The 21253-nt window shown below is 44.7% G+C and overlaps 2 protein-coding genes across 4 annotated transcripts in view; one reads left to right on the forward strand and one right to left on the reverse strand.

Moving 5' to 3' along the window:
- Positions 1–8: 8 nt before the first annotated feature.
- On the forward strand, positions 9–4155 carry LOC125898199 (GTPase IMAP family member 1-like). 3 transcript variants are annotated; one of them, XM_049591927.1, is made up of 3 exons: positions 9–118; positions 1650–2241; positions 3117–4155. In XM_049591927.1, the coding sequence occupies exons 2-3, from the start codon at positions 1668–1670 to the stop codon at positions 3947–3949; spliced, it is 1407 nt and encodes a 468-aa protein (XP_049447884.1). In that variant the 5' UTR covers positions 9–118; positions 1650–1667; the 3' UTR covers positions 3950–4155. The 3 variants fall into 3 exon arrangements, with proteins under 3 accessions (XP_049447884.1, XP_049447885.1, XP_049447886.1); XM_049591928.1 differs by lacking the exon at positions 9–118 and adding an exon at positions 603–623; XM_049591929.1 differs by lacking the exon at positions 9–118 and adding an exon at positions 1579–1599.
- Positions 4156–5488: 1333 nt separating this feature from the next.
- Positions 5489–21253, reverse strand: part of LOC125898195 (arf-GAP with Rho-GAP domain, ANK repeat and PH domain-containing protein 1) — a 28862-nt gene continuing 13097 nt past the window's right edge. The window contains exons 11-26 of the mRNA XM_049591921.1: positions 20205–20469; positions 19438–19637; positions 18836–18921; positions 18052–18234; positions 17787–17855; positions 16417–16516; positions 16181–16237; positions 15885–16011; positions 14407–14506; positions 13672–13873; positions 12925–12970; positions 10714–10928; positions 10410–10619; positions 8912–9017; positions 6312–6453; positions 5489–5992 (exon numbers count right to left, since the gene is read on the reverse strand). Of these exons, the coding sequence (XP_049447878.1) occupies positions 5933–5992; positions 6312–6453; positions 8912–9017; positions 10410–10619; positions 10714–10928; positions 12925–12970; positions 13672–13873; positions 14407–14506; positions 15885–16011; positions 16181–16237; positions 16417–16516; positions 17787–17855; positions 18052–18234; positions 18836–18921; positions 19438–19637; positions 20205–20469 (2168 nt within the window). The 3' untranslated portion in view covers positions 5489–5932. The remainder of the gene's footprint in view (positions 5993–6311; positions 6454–8911; positions 9018–10409; positions 10620–10713; positions 10929–12924; positions 12971–13671; positions 13874–14406; positions 14507–15884; positions 16012–16180; positions 16238–16416; positions 16517–17786; positions 17856–18051; positions 18235–18835; positions 18922–19437; positions 19638–20204; positions 20470–21253) is intronic.

Here is a 21253-nt window from a genome sequence, read left to right on the forward strand (position 1 = left end):
CAGGACCTTCACAATAAAGTCCAGCTGCAGGACTCAGGAGACGAGCTGCGGATCCAGATTCAAAGATTCAAAGTGTGAGTCGGTCAGGAAGAAGACAGATCCAGTCAGCTGCTCTCAGGTCAGTGTTTCAACCTTTACTCATGTGTCCTTCATGTCTCTGGACTGTCTGTCTCCTGCTGGACCTGTGAGACACGTCCATCTACTTCCTGTTTATAAAACACCCCCACAGTAAATGTCACCTCACAGTTTAACTGTCAAACTTCTTTTTTTTCTGTTTCCTCCTTTGTTGTCAATCTGAGTGTTTTCACGTAACAAGAGGAAGAAGTTTTGATTCAGTAGTTTTAGTTTCGTTTTGACAATCTCAGTCTTTCTTTATATTATCACTTAAAAGTAGTTTAATGTCGAATATTTCAGGAGACGTTATCAACATCAGCCATCACATGTGTGACCTGACAGCGTGGAAACCAAACCTGCATCCAAAAGACTTCAATAAAAACAGTTTATTTATGTTTAATATTCAAACTGATTAACTTTATTGTTCTGTGTTAATCTGCAGCAGGTTTAATAAAGTGGAGTCCGAGACACACCTGTGTGTGACCTTCCACAGGTAAACAGGTCAACAGGTAACAGAGTGAGACACACCTGTGTGTGTGTGTGTGTGTGTGTGTGTGTGTGTGTGTGTGTCAAGTGACTCTTGTGAGGTTTAACCTGCAGCTTCCCCCCCTTGAAAAGGCAGCTTGCTTCAGAAGATTGGACAGGGATTCACTCAATGACCAAGATTCAGCTTTCTTTTTTTTATTTTTGAAAGTTGACGAGGCCAATAACAGGTGAAAAACCTTAAATACAAACACAAAAAAGAGCTTTAAGAAAATGTAACCCAAGAAACCATAACCAATTAACATAACCTAAACTTAAATACTTACATTTAAACCTACTAGAGATTAATCTTGAAAATAAGTAGAAAATACCAACACTTAAGCAGCTAAAATAAATTAAATATATTCTAAAGCACTGTTAAGTAATAATTTAACCAATCTTTAGCAGTTTTTAACTCTTTCAAATACACATAAAAGTTTATTAAATTATTTTTAGCTTGAATACTTTTTTAAAAATACACACCATTTCTTAACTGTACTTTTAACCCACATGATTATTAAATATAGTACATTTTAACTTGCATTTTAATCACAACCTTTTAATTCACCACGTTTTAACCTAAATTTAATCAGATTGGATTTTCCAAATGCTCAAGTCTACAGCCGTCCACAGTTCACAATGAAAGCTACAAACACATGACATAAATGAAAGCTCATCGGCTCCTTCTTCTTTGTTTGAAACAAGCTTTCTCCTGCAGTCTCCTTTTCCAAGCCCAGTCTCTCCAAACATTTCTTTCACACACTGATTCCTCTCACCATCCTGTGAGTGAGTGAGTGAGTGCCTTCCAACTCCCCCGATCACCAAATCATCTCCACCTGGTGCACTCAGTCTGCTGCCTTCAGGCTGGGAGACACACCCAAACCTGATGCACTCAGGCAAAGAGGGGCGCGGCCTGCAGCTCAACTCAACAGTGTGACCTTCCACAGGTAAACAGGTCAACAGGTAACAGAGTGAGAAACCATCCAAGATTTTTGTCTTTTTGTCACCACCAGGTTTTGTGTTGCTCAGACATGGATCCAGGTCCAGGTCCAGGTCCAGGTCTGACCATCATCCTTCTGGGAAACACTGGAGTTGGTAAAAGTGCGTCAGGAAACACCATCCTGGGCTGCCAGATGTTCGAGTCAGGACCTTCCCTCAAGTCACTGACAACAAAAATCAGTGAAGCCACTGAAACTGTGTTTGGGAAGCAGATCTCAGTGGTCGACACTCCAGGGATCTTAGGACATGAGGAGGAGATCCAGACCTGGTGTCAGGAGCTCCTGCAGTCCAACAGACCCTGTCTGTTCCTGGTGGTTCTCAGCGTCGGACGCTTCACTGATGAACAAGAGAAAGCTCTGAAGGCAACCATCTCTGTCCTCGGGGAGGAGGGGTTGAAGAGGAGTTACATGCTCTTCACAAATGGTGATGCCCTGAAGAAGATGTCACTGGAGGATTTTATCTTTGAAGAAGAAGACGGTTCACTTCCAGACATTGTTAAACTGTTTGCAGGAAAGTATCATCTGTTCAACAATGAAAATGGAGAACAGGAACAGGTCAGAGAGCTGCTGGTGAAGACAGGTCACCTTCAAGGATCTCATCCACCAGGTATCATGACATCATCATCATCTACCCTGTCTGTCTGTCTGTCTGTCTGTCTGTGACTCAGGGTGAAGTCGCACTAATTGAATTTTTCACATCAGATCCATCAGTTTTTTTCTCACCTTTGTTCTGACTGCCAACAAATGAAGACCTTCCTCAGATCATACGTACACACAAATGATGATGATGATGATGTCTCACAGCAAGTAAACAAACACACTTTTTAACTAGAGCTGCTTTCATTTAAAAAAGCTTTACTACACAACAATAATTTACTACTGCAGGTATTTATCTGACACCTGTTCATCCTCATCAGGTACAGTGGACTCTGAGAATTGGTTTTATTAATAAGAGGGTATATAAATTTTCTGGTCTTCCTCTGAGCAGGCGTTCAGACTTCATAGCTGAGTCTGTTGAAACATGTTAGTCCTTCAGGAGAGAGCCAATCACAGACCGGCATGTTTGAACCCGTCTGAAGAGTTGACAGGAGTGTCAGGACTTTAATGTGTGTGTGAAAACAACTTCTCTTCCTCCATGACACTCCTCCGGACTAACAGATTTCCTTGCATAGAGAAAAGGGGGCGTGGCAGTGAGCTGATGGCAGATTGCGGCAGCGTGCCCGTCAATTTAAAATCATTTTCATTCACCAACAAATGCACGTTGGTATAAACAAGATCAGGTGGTGTGTACGTGTCATTAATCTGACGGTGACTTTGTGTATTTAATGTGCAGAGTAAGAACATTTCCACACACACATTAGTGAATGAGGTCCCTTGTCATATTTGACTTGTTCCCACGAGGACCTCGGTGATAGTTACAGTCAGTGTTTATGAAAAGGTTGTCTCATATTTTTGGTTGACTCGATGTCTTCTGTCCTCCAGCTGTAGGTTCTGCGGAGTCCACAAGGTTGGAAGAAACAAGGATCGTGCTGCTGGGTCTCCCTGGAGGAGGGAAGAGTTCCTCAGGAAACACCATCCTGGGGTCACATCAGTTTGAATCAGGCTGTGACTTCGATTCAGTCAGTACTGAGACTGTCTGTAAGTCAGCAGAGGTGGAGGGTCGTCGGGTCACAGTGGTCGACACTCCTGGATTCACTGATGAAGTTCTGACTCCTGAACAGCTGTACCTGGAGATCATGAGGTCAATAGTTGAGGCCCAACCAGGACCTCATGCTTTTGTCATTGTGGTGAAGATTGGCAGGGTGTCCAGAACAGACTCTGCCCTGCTACACATGCTGCCTCAACTGTTTGACAACAATGTTCAGAACTATGCCATGGTCCTGTTCACCCATGGAGACGAACTGGGAGGTCAGTCCATTGGTCAGAAGATCCAGTCCAGCAGCTGTGTGAAAGATCTGGTCTCCATGTGTGCTGATAGATTCTGTGTGTTTGACAACAAAGGAAGACGAAGCAGACGGCAGGTTCAGACCTTCATGAAAATAATCGATGAGATGGTGTCAGTGAATGGTGGAGAGCACTACACCTCTGACATGTTCAAGATGGCCAACACGTTTGTTGAAGAAGCTGTAAGAACTCGGACAGTTGGGACTGTGGAGGAGCCGAGACAAGCTGCACAGAGACGACTGCAGCCTCATGTTAAACGCGGCTGGCGGTCAGTTTGCTGCTGTTTCACAGCATGCTGCCTTGGTCAACAGAGCGGATCAGATGATGAAGAAGAACCTCTCTTAAACACATCAAGTCCAGGAGTCAACTGAGAAATGTGAACCTTGATGGGATTACCTTCACAGAGTGGATGAAAGGTTTATGTTTTTATGTCTGTCTGTGAAAAGGTCACTTTTTATAACTTCAGATTCAGACAGTTGATTCTGTGGCGCAACACCAGCCAATTCCTGGAAATGAAATCGGATGGAAACCTGACCAACATTTAATATGTAATAAAATCCAAGTGCTCTCAGCTGAAGACGCAGGTGTTCAGAAAGTTTAATATTCAACAGGTTCAGTGCATTTAAAGCTGATCAATTACCTTTACGTTTACCTGATGATCAGTGATGAGCTGAGGGTGGGACCTCCAAGTCTCTCAGATTATTGATATTGTTTGTGAGGTCATTAAATCGAGCCAGTTCGTCCAGAGTCTGACAGGAAACAGAAGCAGTGATTCATTCCCAGAACTGTTCTGTGTTCCAGCAGGATTTATTAAAGAACGCTAACATCAGCGTCACATGACACATTGTTTGGGTTAAACATGAGCATGTTACAGTCCTGGAGGATTATTAATGTGCACCTCCTCCTGTACTGCCTTAATATGCACATTCAGCACATCCAATGCATCAAAACATTGTTTTCTAGTTGGAGCCGCGTTTGCCTCGTTTTCAAACTGTATGCTTTGACTAAAATGAACAATGACAGCAATATAGTCCACGATGAGCAGCGCTAAAATCAACCTGCGTAGTTGTCCCTCCATTGTGACATTAGAAAGTGTCACATTTATCTTGCAAGTGTACTCTTCTTCAACGTTTGCTTTACTTCCTGGATTTTTCCCACATGGAAATTCTGACCAATCAAGAGCAGCTTTCTCACACAAGGCATTTGATCTGGTCCTCTTGTAAATGCTGCCGTGAGAACACCAACCAACTCTAGGCAATTATACAACTTTGGAACAACACAAGTCCCTGATTCAGACCAGAGGAGACCGCTCTAGGGCTGACAGCAGCCTGAGACACAGATGAATGTATCAATAAGCACTGAAATAATTATTTACCACTACAGTGACCTGAAGTTACCTACAGATGAGAATATTACTCTCCAGAGAAATAAACAAACTTCATCTGTTAGGGACAGTGGGGACACCCTGTGGTAAATCATAGGTACTACAATGGCGTCACACACAGCAGACGTTTCTCCTCACAGGAAACAGCTGTTAACCTCTGTGTTCACAACAGCACGACTTTGTCTTAAACATACGACAGATAACAGCAACTAACTTCATATTTCCTCCAGTTAATTATAGTTCGTACATCGCAGCACTACTGGGACAACTGTTAGCACACTGCACACTCATGACACGACACGACACGACACGAGACGACACAACAAAGCAACAGGCACTTACGTTCCATCACCAAGTCAGTACTCAGAGTGTCATAATGAGGATCAGCTGCCTGGCTCAGAGGCACTGTGGCAGTCCTGTTCACACTGAGAATCAAAAAACAAACCTGCTCATTAAAAACCACGCTCAGGAGCCTCATGAAGCACTTCCTGTTTACACATAAAATGAACAAGGTCAAAACAACATGTGAGCACCAGACTTTTAATTTGACGAGACAGTTTAGGTTTAACCAAAATATGACAGAATAAAACTAGACACGTAAAATGTCCTCTGTTTTTCTGTGAGGAAAAATACACTGTAATATTTTTATAAAGAAGATGAATAAACTTTTTCTGAGAGGAAACATCGTCCTGCAGAGATGTTACAGACTTTATAGACAGACAGGGGGCGCTGTCTCTGCCCCAACATGGATCACACTTAAAGAACAAACAAGAGAAATTAAATATAAACTGAAGTAAACAGTAAAGTTTTAATCATAAAACAAACTTTATCTAAAACTATTTTTAATGAGGAGAAAAAAGATTTTATATTTTCATCCAAAAAACAAACTTAAAATCAAACTGAAGAGTTTTTAGAGTTTATCAGGAAATAATCTGAGATCTGAGGGAACAGACGTCCAACTTCATCTTCCTCAGAGGATGGTGATCTGCTCTTCATCCTCCTCTTCATTCTCTTTCTCTCTTTCTGGTGTCTGCACAGAAACAAATTCATTTAACCCTTTAAATCACCATCAGCACAAAGTAAACAACAACAACAACAAGTCAGTAAACAACAGAAACATTATTTGTATTATTCTGAGGAGCAGACTGTGGCTGTAAATAATAATATTAATCTAATTACTGATTTCTATCTAAAGTAACAGTGTAATCAGACGGTCCTGTTCAGTGAGTTGCTCGTTAATCTGAAATAAATCACAATACAGTGATGGATGACCGCCATGTGACATGTTTATGACACGTTTATAACATGTTTATAACGTGTTTAACATCAGAGCTGTGTGTGAGGTTTACCAGGAAGAGCAGCGTGTGGTGGATGATGAACTCTCTGGTGAGTCTGAGCAGATCCTGGTTCAGAGTCTGAAACAGAGTCGGGACCAAAACCAGAGCCAAGTTCTGAGCCGACATCTTGTTCACCTGAGAGAACACCTGGACCCTGAAGAGGAGGAGGAGACACCACTGAGGTCTACTGATCGCACCTGATTATTACACTGACACTAGACACTGACTAATCTCAGACACTGACTGACTGATGACATCAGAACACTGATTTAAAGACGACTTGAGAAATGAAAGTCATTTCAAATTTCTCTCCGAACATTGTTTTAGTCCTAAAACTGTCTTAACATTAATATTTCATTATAATACTTAACACTTTTGTCTGAAACAGGTCAGCCTGATCAACATGTGCGATCTGTGTGTGTGACAGTACGATCTGAAATATACTTCATCTTTAATTTAAACTTTATTAAACTGCAGCCCCAAGGGGGCACAAGCCAGTGTTCTCATTGGGCTGGTCCCAAGCCCAGATGAATGCAGAGGGCTGTATCAGGAACGGCACCTGAAGTAAAACCTATGTCAAATCAAACATGCGAATCCCGAATATGACCTCCATGCACGATCGGTCAAGGCCCGGGTTAACAACAACCGCTACCAGTGCTGTTGACCTACAGGGTGCCGGTGGATGTTGGATTACTGTTAGTCAAAAAAGGAGAGGAGGAAGGCGTGTCCATAGGCAGAGGGAGAAAAGGAAAGGCAAGAGAACTGAGAGTTGGGACTTTGAATGTTGGGACTGTGACAGGGAGAGCTAGAGAGGTGGCTGACATGAAGCAGAGGACGAGGTGGATATACTGTGTGTTCAGGAGACCAGGTGGAACGGTAGCAAGGCCAGAAGCTTAGGAGCAGGGTTCAAACTGTTTTATCATGGTGTGGATGGGAAGAGAAACGGAGTAGGAGTTATGCTGAAGGAGGAGTTTGTTAGGAATGTTGTGGAGGTGAAAAGAGTGTCAGATAGGGTGATGAGTCTGAAGCTAGAAACTGAAGGTGTAGGGGTTACGTCTCACAGGTAGGATGTGAGTTAGAGGACTACATCTTGTGTAGACGATGTAATCTGAAGGAGATCAGTCAGGTGAGAGTGTAGCCGGACAGCATAGGATGGTGGTGTGAAGGGTGACTCTGGTGGTGAGGAAGATGAAGAGGACAAAGGCAGAGCAGAGCACAAAGTGGTGGAAGCTGAAGAAGGAAGAGGGTTGTGTGATTTTCAGGGAGGAGGTGAGACAGGCTGTGGGTGGCCAGGAGGTGCTCCCAAATGACTGGACAACTACAGCTAATGTTACCAGAGAGACAGGTAGGAGAGTACTGGGTGTGTCATCTGGAAGGAAAGGAGATAAGGAGACTTAGTGATGGAGTGAGGAAGTGTAGGAGTGCATACAGAGAAAGAGGTTAGCTAAGAAGATGTGGGACGCTGAGAGGACTGAAGAGAGTCGACAGGGGTACACGGTGATTCAGCGTAAGGTGAAGGTGGAGGTGGCAAAGGCCAAACAAAGTGCATACGACTTGTATGATCGGTTGGACAGTCAGGAGGGAGAGACTGATTTATACAGGTTAGGGTGATTAAGGACAGAGATGGGAAGGTACTGACAGGTGCCACAAGTGTGATGGGAAGATGGAAAGAGTTCTTTGAAGAGTTGATGAATGAGGAAAATGAGAGAGAACAAAGAGTAGAAGAGGTGACCATCGTGGAGCAGGAAGGAGCAAAGATTAGTGAGGATGAAGTGAGGAGGGCACTGAGGAGGATGAAGAGTGAAGGCAGTTGGTCCTGATGATATACCTGTGGAGGTGTGGAAGTGGAGTTTCTGACTAGGTTTTTCAACAAGGTCTTAGAGAGTGAGAGGAGGCCTGAGGAAGAACAAGGGAGACGTGTAGAGTTGTGGCAACTACAGAGGGATAAAGTTGATGAGCCATACAATGAAGCTGCGGGAAAGAGAAGTGGAAGCTAGACTAAGAGCAGAGGTGAGCGTCTGTGAGCAGCAGACGTACAGAGAAGGTCAGAGGGAACTGCATATGACAGGGTGCCGAGAGAGGAGCTGTGGTGTTGTATGAGGATGCAGGTTAAAAGGAAAGGTGAACAAGACGGTGGTGAGAGCAGCCATGTTGTTTGGTTTAGAGACAGTGGCACTGAGGAGAAGACAGGAGGCAGCAGAGATGAAGATGTTGAGGTTCTCTTTGGGAGTGATGAGGATGGAGAGGATCAGGAATGAGGACATCAGAGGGACAGCTCATGTTAGATGTGTTGGACATGTTCAGGGGAGGGACAGTGAATATATCGGTAGAAGGATGCTGAGGTTGGAACTGCCAGGCGAGAGGCCGAGAGGAAGACCAAGGATTTATGGATGTAGTGAGAGAGGACATGAAGTCAGCTGGTGTGAGAGAAGAGGGTGCAGAGGACAGGGTTAGATGGAAGCAGATGATTGGCTGTGGCCACCCCTGAAGGGAACAGCCCAACATCCAGATGATTAGAAACATGACAGAGACGACCTGAGTGTTAAACATCTCACTGACTCATCTACTGCTGTGTGTGTGTGTGTGTGTGTGTGTGTGTGTGTGTGTGTTACATGTAAAAGTGTCCAAACAGTGCGTTCAGCGTTGCTCGGTTGTTGTCAGGAAGTTGCCGAAGCAACCGTCGGTAGGCTGAGAACCTGGAGCGCTCGTCTGGAATGACTGAGACAGAAAAAGTGCTGTTAGAGTAGAAATACTGCTGAAATACTACTGTTACTACTGACACTACTGACACTACTGTTACTACTGACACTACTGACACTACTGAAACTACTGACACTACTGACACTACTGTTACTACTGACACTACTGACAGTACTGAAACTACTGACACTACTGACACTACTGTTACTACTGACACTATTGTTACAACTGACACAAGTGACACTACTGTTACTCCTGACACTACTGACACTACTGAAACTACTGACACTACTGACACTACTGTTACTACTGACACTATTGTTACAACTGACACAAGTGACACTACTGTTACTCCTGACACTACTGACACTACTGAAACTACTGACACTACTGACACTACTGTTACTACTGACACTATTGTTACAACTGACACAAGTGACACTACTGTTACTCCTGACACTACTGACACTACTGTTACTACTGACACTATTGTTACAACTGACACAAGTGACACTACTGTTACTACTGACACTATTGTTACAAGTGACACCACTGTTACTCCTGACACTACTGACACTACTGTTACAACTGACACAAGTGACACCACTGTTACTCCTGACACTACTGTTACTACTGACACTACTGTTACTCCTGACACTATTGTTACAAGTGACACTACTGACACTACTGACAGTACTGAAACTACTGACACTACTGTTACTACTGACACTATTGTTACAACTGACACAAGTGACACTACTGTTACTACTGACACTACTGTTACTCCTGACACTATTGTTACAAGTGACACTACTGACACTACTGACACCACTGTTACTCCTGACACTACTGACACTACTGACACTACTGTTACTCCTGACACTACTGTTACTACTGACACTACTGACACTACTGTTACTCCTGACACTACTGACACTACTGTTACTACTGACACTACTGACACCACTGTTACTCCTGACACTACTGACACTACTGTTACTACTGACACTACTGTTACTCCTGACACTACTGACACTACTGTTACTCCTGACACTATTGTTACAACTGACACTACTGTTACTACTGACACTACTGACACCACTGTTACTCCTGACACTACTGACACTACTGTTACTCCTGACACTACTGACACTACTGTTACTCCTGACACTGCTGACACTACTGTTACTCCTGACACTACTGTTACTCCTGACACTATTGTTACTACTGACACTACTAACACTACTGTGACTACTGACACTACTGACACTACTCTCATTACTGACACTACTTCCACTACTGCCCCTGATGTCACCATCACCATGACGCTTACACAAACACTGCAGCACGGTTGTACAGACACCTGACACACAGGTACATTAAACACACAGTTCAGGTACATGTACTAACCTGCAGCGTGGACCCACTGCTGGCGGTCTCTGTCGGGGATCAAACTCTCTTGCTGGCGGACATATTGTTTGAGGGCGGAGCCAGCGTCTAAGACACCCTGCTCGTCATTCTCTAGAGGGGCAGAGCTGGGTGATGCCATCAGAGCCTTCACCAATTGATTGACTTTGCCGGCGAGGCCACAGCGACGGTACACGCCCTCCACCTTCAGACCTGAGAGACACAGACAGACAGAATGTCCCATGATGCCTCAGTCCTCTCTGACTGTCTCAGAGTTTCTGACTGTGTGAACATAAAGTGTTCGGACCGAAGGCTGTGATGTGGGAGATGCAGCGCTCCACAGCCGGTGGGACTGAACCCCTCGAGTCCACATCTATCACCGGGTACAGAGACTGACGAGCTGAGCTCTGATTGGGTGCAGGTGGACGCTGTGGAGCCGCCCTCTGATTGGTCAGAGCTCTCTGCAGGTGGTCGAACCAGGACTGACAACTGTGCTGCTCCTCGAAACGCAACAACACCCTCCTGGTGAGAAAAACAAGACCTAGCCTGTGATGTCACATTTACCTGTGGGAGTTCAGCCAGTCAGACGTCAGGAAATATAAAACCCTTAAATCATGTGAAGTGACAGTTCAGACCAAAGATTCAGGACCAGACGAGGTCAAACAGGAAGCTACTGTAAAAAGCTGGCGGTTCACAGGAAGTGACCACGATGAGACGGTGTATCATCTCTAGTCAACAACTCTGTGTAACCAGCATCAGATGGACTGTATTCATAATCAATACGCCACAATAATATAAATAACCAGCACCAATTCATCAGTCAGTGAGAATGTTTGTGTGTGGGCGGGGCATAAGCACTACCAATCCTATTCACTCTATATATGCTTCCTTTAGGTAACATCATAAGAAATCACTCTATAAATTTCCATTGTTATGCGGATGATACTCAGTTGTATTTATTGATGAAGCCAGAAGAAAGCAATCAATTAACTAAACTCCATAACTGCCTTAAAGACATAAAAACCTGGATGAGCACCAATTTCCTGATGTTAAATTCAGACAAAACTGAAGTTATTGTTCTTGGCCCCAAACAACTCAGAGACTCTTTATCTGATGACATAGTTTCTCTAGATGGCATTGCTCTGGCCTCTAGCACTACCGTAAGAAACCTCGGAGTAATATTTGATCAAGATTTGTCTTTTAATTCTCATTTAAAACAAACCTCACGGACTGCATTTTTTCATCTGCGTAATATTGTGAAAATTAGGCCTGTCCTGACCCGAAAAGATGCAGAAAAATTGGTCCACGCTTTTGTTACCTCAAGGCTGGATTACTGTAACTCTCTATTATCAGGTAGCTCTAGTAAGTCCTTAAAAACTCTCCTGCTAATTCAGAATGCAGCAGCACGTGTACTAACAGGAACTAAGAAACACGATCATATTTCTCCTGTTTTAGCTTCTCTGCACTGGCTCCCTGTAAAATCCAGAATTGAATTTAAAATCCTACTGTTAACTTATAAAGCTCTAAATGGTCAAGCTCCGTCATATCTTAGAGAGCTCATAGTGCCATATTATCCCACCAGAACACTGCGCTCTGAGAACGCAGGGTTACTCGTGGTCCCTAAAGTCTCCAAAAGTAGATCAGGAGCCAGAGCCTTCAGCTATCAGGCTCCTCTCCTGTGGAATCATCTTCCTGTTACGGTCCGGGAGGCAGACACCGTCTCCACATTTAAGACTAGACTTAAGACTTTCCTCTTTGATAAAGCTTATAGTTAGGGCTGGCTCAGGCTTGCCCTGTACCAGCCCCTAGTTAGGCTGACTTAGGCCTAGTCTGCCGGAGGACCCCCCTATAATACACCGGGCCCCTTCTCTCATTAGTCATACTTCTTCTGTTATTATACACATATGATTATTGTCACACATGTATACTGTCAGGTATTAATACATACTTTCAACATATTGTACCACAGTAGCCAGAACTATAACTATAATATTATTACTTTCATTAATGTTGTTGTAAGCTACTGTCATTACCGTCTGTCCTGCATCTCTCTCTCTCTGTCTCATTGTGTCATACAGATCCCTCCTCAGTTGCTCTTCCTGAGCTTTCTACCATTTTTTCCGCCATTAAAGTTTTTTTGGGGAGTTTTTCTTCTTTTAAGGACAGAGGGATGTTGTATGCTGTAAAGCCCTGTGAGGCAAATTGTGATTTGTGATATTGGGCTTTCTAAATAAAACTGATTGATTGATATATTGATTGATACAGCTAGCAGCAGCAGCAGTGACCCACCGTCTGACACCGGCACACCGTGAGTTTTTCTTCTTTTAAGGACAGAGGGATGTTGTATGCTGGCCATTTGACCAGCTGAGTGTCAGGTGACACCATCAGCTGGCTTGAGTCGAGCTCAGATCGGCCAGTTCACACCACTGACACTTTTCTCTGACACGTTTCATCTCGTCGCGAGTCTTTGGTCTGAACTGGACTTTAAGAATCTGTTGATGAGAGAAAAGTTTCACACCTGTCAGCCGTCACCATGGTGATGATGTTTTCTGATGGATCCATTTCTGAAAAAGAGTGTAAATCAAACTTTGATTCACAGGTTGTTGGTTTTTTTTTTTTTGTTCATTCACACCAGTTTAACCTTGTTACATCTAAAGTTTGTGACACTGAGATCAAATACGTCTCTTTCAGCTGATAAAACATTTTCCACACCTGGTGACATTGCACTGAAAAATACTGAGGGTCTGTGAACGTAACACCCAGAGCATACATCATTTCTTTATTTAAAACACTGATATTTCTGTCTTCATCGAACCTGACAGGACACTGAGATGACAGAGGATAATAACAGACAGATTTCTTACCTGCAGTGTGAGACATATTTGAGTTATCTGTGAGCTGGTTTCTATTTTAAGAAATGAATAAAACTCCTAGTTCTGTCCCGACTCAACTGCAGATGTTCTCACACTGATCTCAGAAAATATAATATTTATAATATATAATATTTATATATTTATAACATGTAACAGGCTCAGATCTTCTGTACCAACAGCTGTAGAGAGCTGCGTTTCGTCTGCATAGAGACGAACTCAGTCTGCTTTGGTAACATGTGAAAAGTGGAGGACCCAGGACGGAGCCCTGTGGGACTCCAGCTGGGTCCATGTTTCTCCTCATATTAAATACATACAGAAACAAAGCCTTTCAGATCTAACAGTGCAAACACAGGTGTGACGTGTCGTCTGTAAGAGACAATAAACACTGTTACCGTGGTGACTGAGCGTGCTCAGATCCATCTTCAGAGGCTGCTGTGTGTGTCTGTGGACGGGATGAATGCTGACTCCGTCCTCCCACAGCAACAACCAGGCATCAGAGTGAATAGAAGCTCCGCCCACTTCTACAACACACACTTTACTGGCTGCAGAAGCTCCGCCCACCTCAGCATAACTCACGCCCCCTGGGAGAATCACCTAGAAACATAAACTCAGGTTATAGTGATGAGTAGTGTTGTGTCTCAAATCAAATACTTCTGTCAGCACATGTACAGCTAGTACACACACTACATAAAGTACACACACGATACTGTGTGTACTTTGTGTAGTGTGTGAATTTTGAACGTAGATTTTAATATTAACGAGTTACCGGTCGCCAAGATGGCGCCTATTTATTCCAATGGAGCTGCTCGCCTGGCCCATACGCCAAAAAACTTTTCTGGACGGGTCCAACAAACACTGGACTTTCACCCGTGATGCCGCCATTCACTTCCTGTATGAATGTTGAGCAAAACCATGAATTTTTTTTCTAACCTAACCAGGTGCATTTGTTGATGTCCCGACTTTGGTAGTGGCAACATTTCATGAGTTCATAACCAAAGTCTGGACATCCTAAAAGTCTAAATTTAAACTGAACCCTGAGACAGAGACGTCTGAAAGTGAGGACACTTTGTCCTCTTTTCTTCTTCTACTGTCTGACACTCCGTCCTCACAGAGGCACTCAGGTGTACCTTCAGGATGTGAACCAGGTGACTCAGCAGTGCCTCCTTGTTGTCAGCAGCACAGATCATCTGATCGCTCAGCGTCACCATCTCAAACTGATGAACCGGTCTGGGAACACAGGAAATCAAATACAGGAAGTCAGAATTCAAGTACAGGCAGTCAGAAAACTCAACTCAACTCAACTTTATTTATAGAGCACTTTAAAAACAACCACAGCTGAAACAAAGTGCTGTACAAAAATAAAAACATAAAACAAACAATAAAAACAATAAAACAGTAAAACAAGAACAGAGTCTCATGCTAGGTTAAAAGCCAAGGAATAAAAAAACAAGTACAGGAAGTAGTAAGTCAAATACAGGAGGTCAGAAATGAAGAACAGGAAATCAGAAATCGAGTACAGGAAGACAGAATTGAAGTACAGGAAGTCAGAAAACAAGTACAGGAGGTCAGAAATCAAGTGCAGGAAGTCAGAACACAAGTACAGGAAGTCAGAATTGAAGTACAGGAAGTCAGAAAACAAGTGCAGGAAGTTAGAAATCAAGTACAGGAAGCAAAGAGCATGGATACCAAGAGGCGAAGCTCTGTTGAATTTCTGCCAACAGCCACTGGGGCGCTGCCGCCATTTTGGACTGTTGAGCTTGGACTGTTGCGCCCAGACAACATGCAGGATGTCAAGGAGAGAGGAGACGAAAAGTAAAAGAAAACAGTGTAGTGCAATTAACTGCAACAACTATCAGTGGAACACCCCGCACCTGGCCTTCCACCGTTTCCCGAAGAATCCCGACAGGTAGGCCTATATATGGCCTCTTGGACCATTTATATCAGAACTGATTACTGCTTTAGCATTAAAATATATCATATTAAAACAGCCTGTATATTATTATTATTACTGTCCCCTTACTGTACAAACTGTAAATAAATCTTTATTCCTGACTATGTGACGTCACCATTAATGTGTTTGTAGTTAAAATATTGATTTATTTTTTATTTTATGTTTTGGTAGATTGGCTTATGGGGTGATTTTGAAGGAGTAATTAAGTTAATCTTCTCATAAGTGGATGTAATATGTAGAGATGCCATCTAGGCCGTTTTTCTTCTTTTGGTTTTTTTAAAAGTCTATATTTTGCTTTACAAAAACGTGAAAAAGCAGCTGTGACCAAGCTATCACGAGGTGAGTAGCATTGTAAGCATAATTAATAGCGATATACTTCAGTTTGTCTGTGTGTCTTTGTATGCAAGCGGGTCTGCTGACAGTCCAAAATGGCGGCGGTAGGACGAAACCATGGGCGAGTCTGTTGCTATGGGGCGTTCTGTTGAGCTTCGCCTCTTGGTATCCATGCTCTTTGCAGGAAGTCAGAGATCAAGTACAGGAAGTAGTAAGTCCAATACAGGAAGTCAGAAATCAAGTACAGGAAGTACTAAGCCAAATACAGGAAGTCAGAGATCAAGTACAGGAAGTAGTACCAGTAGTATTTATAATATTTACCCATCCTTGAGGAACACTGAGAGAACTTCTCGCAGGTCGAGGACGTCACATGCAGCTGAATCATTTTCTAATGAGAAGAGGAAACGATCGTCCTCCAGTTTACCATGAAGCTCCTCCTCTTCCTCACCTGCACACACAGGTAACACACACACACACACACACACACACACACACACACACACGGTGAACAGAATGACTTCATCAGATCTACGGTGGCCTTTTGGTCTCATTTTCCTGAAGTCTGTTCATCATGTTTCACTCCTGCAGTCACTTTTAATCTGTGTGTTCCATCCTACCTGAGGGGGCGGAGTCAGCTCTCCTATTGGCTGACTGTGGCAGGTATGGCGGGACGTCTGAATGAAAATAAAAGTAGATAAATAAACCACCAGAGTCTGACATCACTGCAGCCAGGTGAGATGGTTCACCACAGGAGGTGAGCAGAGACCAGATTTACACAGTGCTGTTACCTGTGTGTGTGTGTGTGTGTGTGTGTGTGTGTGTGTGTCTGTGTGTGTGTGTGTGTGTGTGCTACCTGTGTACTCGTTGAGGCGGAGCAGCTCAGTTTGCAGAGCCTTCCCAGCCCTCTCGGCCAGCAGGATGGGGGAGGGGCTCTGAGGGTCTGACTGACACACCTGCACACAGGTAACATCACCTGTCACACTTCTCTCAGTGATGTCACACCAGGAGTTCTCTACCTGACTGGAAACACGTTCCACATGCTAACTGAAGCTAACAATGCTAATGCTAACAGCACTAAGACACAGTAACTGGGTTTCCATCCAAATGTATCACAAATTTTAAGCAAATTTTGTGAAAATGTGCAAAAGAAAATGCAAATTTCTGCACGTCTTCATTCATTATTGTTTTGTGAGTATTGGGAGTCAACAGGTCGAGCAGTAGGTGGCGCTTCTCGTGAAAAATAAAAATGCAAAAGAACACCCGTAGCAGAGGAGGGCGCCGTGAGATGACGTCATTGAGCGTCTCATGTCCACAACTGATGTGAACAACTACCGGCACATCCATGACTACGACGAGATGGAGAGATTCCCTGGGAACTTCTTGGCTATTGCGAGAGATCTCATCACACTCATATCAGCGTTGTCAGCGTAGCCTACATAATGCCATGATGTCTGTGTTGGTACACCAGGCAGCGCACATGATGCAGCGGTATTCAACACGTCCAGTCTATTCAGGTAAGTTGTGAAATACACTCACCTGACACTGGAGTAATCACACACAAGTTCACACAGGTGTGTGTGTGAAGTAGAAGCAGGATCTGGGAGCCTATGTCATTGTTTATTCGCTAAATCTGTTTCCATTGCCAAAAGTCACATTTTCCTAATATTGTCACGCTGACTTTTCCACTCCCTCCAAGCACAAAAACCTTTTTTTCTCGAATTTCTTCCTTTTTTTCTCAATTGTTGAAAATGCAAATAAAAACAGGCGGATGGAAAGCAGACTAGAGTCACGTGGTGCAGTCACCATGACAACAGAAACACATCAGTTATTTCATGGATCCTGATTGGCTGCTGAGACGTGACTCTTATTGTGTCACTCCCCAAACAACGAAACACTTCAACTTCCTGTTGTAACAAAAAAAACGACCTCCTGAGGAGTCGTTCAGAAAAACATCAAATACTGAACAACAGAGACACAAACAGGAAACTGGGACTGATGTAAATATTTATATTTACATTTATCTTTTCAGGTAAACTTCATGTGTGATGTCATCTGTGTGATGTCATTAAACATCAAATAAAAACACTGAAAACATATTTACAGCCATATGTTTCAAATTACTATTATGACACCTGTGTGTGTGTGTGTGTGTGTGTGTGTGAGATCAATCATTAATGACTTATTGTATGGGTCATGAAGGACCAAAGTCTGAGACCATCAGACCTTTGCTCCGGAGCAGATCAGAGACATCGTCTCCTCCACGTCGTCTCCACATACCACCTGACGCAGCCTCTGAAACACACACACACACACACACACACACCATCATCACCATCACACACGTCCAGGTGATGTTTGTATCGACTCATCTACAGCTGATCATGTTAAACAAACATGTTACATCCTGTGTGACTGTACGTATCAGACTCTACTCGACCTGACGTCTGTTACCACGGTAACGAGTCTACAAGTGTGAATGGAGTCAGACCTGATCCATCAGAGAGTGTGAGGAGGCCAGAGCGTGGACTCGTCTGTAGCGCCCCCTGCTGTATTTATCCTGGATGAACCTGAACCTCTCCTCGTCAGATGACTCAGGAAGCAGCTGCTCCGCCGCCGGTACCGCCGGAGCCCACATCTGATTGGCCAGCCGGTTACCATAGGTAACAAACAGCTGGGAGGGGAACAGGTTAAAAGTCAGACATGCCTCCTGTACAAGTGGCTAAGCCCCCCCCCCCCCCCACACACACACACATACACACTTGTATGAGTGGTTCAGTCCCCCCCTCACCTGTACAAGTGGCTAAGCCCCCCCCCCCCCCCCCACACACATACACACTTGTATGAGTGGTTCAGTCCCCTCACCTGTACAAGTGGTTCAGTCCCCACTTGTATGAGTGGTTCAGCCCCACTTGTTTGAGTGATTCAGTCCCCACTTGTATGAGTGGTTCAGTCCCCCTCACCTGTACAAGTGATTTAGGCCCCCTCACCTGTATGAGTGGTTCAGTCCCCACTTGTATGAGTGGTTCAGTCCCCCACTTGTATGAGTGGTTCAGTCCCCTCACCTGTACAAGTGATTTAGGCCCCCTCACCTGTATGAGTGGTTCAGTCCCCACTTGTATGAGTGGTTCAGTCCCCTCACCTGTACAAGTGATTTAGGCCCCCTCACCTGTATGGCGGTTCAGTCCCCACTTGTATGAGTGGTTCAGTCCCCCACTTGTATGAGTGGTTCAGTCCCCCCCTCACCTGTACAAGTGATTTAGGCCCCCCCTCACCTGTATGAGTGGTTCAGTCCAGACTTTGTTGTCCATCTTCAGACTGCGTACCTTGGACAGGTTGGTGCCCAGAGCTCGATGCTGACCTGAGAACAGACCCCTTTTAGCAATATTATCATTCTGCATTAAAACTAATGTATCTGTTAGCAACATTAGAATTCTGCATTTAAACCAATACACCTGCTAGCAACATTAGCATTAAACACAGGTGTGTTAGACACCTGTCCTCAGGTAGTTCAGATGACTGCTCGTCTAAATAAAATCTCCTTTATCTGATGAACGATCCTTTCTAGCTCCCCGATGTTTTAACTTAAGGTCCGCCTACTTTGACCAGCTCCTCACATTCCAACGTCTGAGTCATCTGAGTCATCTGAGTCATCGTCTGAGTCGTCGTCTGAGTCGTCTGAGTCATCTGAGTCATCTGAGTCATCTGAGTCATCGTCTGAGTCGTCTGAGTCATCGTCTGAGTCATCTGAGTCATCGTCTGAGTCGTCTGAGTCATTGTCTGAGTCGTCTGAGTCGACCTGGTTTGACACCAGCAGTCATGTCCAGGTCCAGGTCCAAGTGTGTTGTACACGTGATTAGCCTTCGTTAGCTCATACCTGCACAGGCCTGACAGATGACCAGCAGCAGGTTGACCGACGCCCACTCAGGATTGGCTGAGCCGCAGTCACCACACACCTTGTTGTCGGGGTTTTCCCAGAGACGCAGCGCCACCTGGCTGCTGGACAGAGCGCTGCGGATAGATGAGGACAGACTGTCCAACCACATGGACAGGTCCTTTGACGAATCAACAGACAGGCTGCAGGCAGGGGGCGGGGCCAAGGGGAGACAAGGGGGTACAGGGGGTGGGGTCAAGTGGAGTTTGGGGTGGGGGCGGGAAGAACACAAGAAAAAACGTTACACAGGTAGATACAGACAGGTGGAGACAGACAGGTGGAGATGGACGGTTGTACTTGAAGCTCCTGTGGGGTGGGATGAAGGTAAAGAAGTGTTTTCCTGTATGTCTGACCATAGAGAGACAGACAGGTGGAGACAGAGATAGAGACAGAGACAGAGATACAGGGACAGAGACAGAGAGACAGACAGGTGGAGACAGAGACAGATAGGTGGAGACAGAGATAGAGACAGAGACAGAGATACAGATACAGATACAGAGACAGAGAGACAAGGACAGGGAGACAGAGACAGACACAGACAGGTGGCAACAGAGACAGAGAGACAGAGACAGACAGACAGACAGACAGAGACACAGATAGAGACAGACAGGGACAGAGACAGAGACAGACAGACAGAGACAGACAGACAGACAGAGACACAGATAGAGACAGACAGGGACAGAGACAGGTGGAGACAGACAGGTGCGTACTTGAAGCTCCTGTATGGCGTGATGAGGGTGAAGGAGTGTTTTCCTGTGGGTTTGACCGTGGCCACGTTCAGGGGGACGGAGAAGGAGGCAAGACCCAGCTGGAAGCCTTCCTTGCTGGGGTAAATCCAGAGGTCGTGACCCCACAGGGCGGCGTAGGCGCGGCTCCGTGGGTCCTTGATGGTGATTTGTCCATGGAGTTCTGGGGGGGCGGGGCTTGGCTGCCCTCGAGATGCTAGCAGAGATGTGACCCAACCTTCATGGACCTCTGAGAGACGAGAAAACCAAGAAGAAGAATCAGTACAAAACAGATTCAGCCTGGAGACTGTTTGTCCCTCAACGTCCCTCGACATCTTCCTGCAGATAACCTCCGTCCTGCTCATATAGCACGCAGCCACCATGTTTTACTGATCCTGGTACAGTTGGACGCAGCTGATGACCCGTAGCTGAACGTATAAATGAACGTACCCACAAACACCTGTTCTCATTCTGAAGTCATCAAACACTTTGATTTCGGAGTCAGACACCTGACCGCTGTAACGCCACCTTTAGCGGCGGTATGTGCTGCCAGGCGGTGTCAGTTGTTAACACGGTTGGATAGTGTTATGATATGCCGCCGGTCGGCTGGACGGCGCCTGTTGCACCCTGGAACCCTGGACTATGACCTTGGATGTTTTTTTCTAAACCAGGTGATTTGTTGATGTCCCCTCTCAGAATGTCACCAGGAGACACAGTACGATACCCTGGGTGTAATATGTAGACGTGAAAGTCCGCTGACGAAGCGTCTATATTTGACGAGATGAGAACACGTTGGTCTTTTCTCTGACACGTTAAAGGAGAGGTCTGGTATTTTGCACTTTGAGCTCCATTGCTGGGTTGTTTATGATGAAATAGAGTGGCTAAGACCAAAACAGTGATGATTGCTCATTTTCAGAGAATTTGTCTTTCCCCTGCCTGGCTTATCACTGCTGCCTATGGCCATGTGTGAACCTGTCCTCAAACCACCCTAAACGTTCGTTTCCAAAGCCATGAAACTCACTGAGTGGTCAGTG

Source organism: Epinephelus fuscoguttatus, linkage group LG12 (genome assembly GCF_011397635.1).
Source record: "Epinephelus fuscoguttatus linkage group LG12, E.fuscoguttatus.final_Chr_v1".
Lineage (NCBI taxonomy): Eukaryota > Metazoa > Chordata > Actinopteri > Perciformes > Serranidae > Epinephelus > Epinephelus fuscoguttatus.

What these genes read in the sequence shown, in the direction of transcription:
- LOC125898199 (XM_049591927.1), top strand. Translation starts at nt 1,668, where the DNA reads ATGGATCCAGGTCCAGGTCCAGGTCCAGGTCTGACCATCATCCTTCTG. An exon ending in TCAAGGATCTCATCCACCAG is followed by an intron (nt 2,242 to 3,116) that starts GTATCATGACAT and finishes TCTGTCCTCCAG; the next exon opens with CTGTAGGTTCTGCGGAGTCC.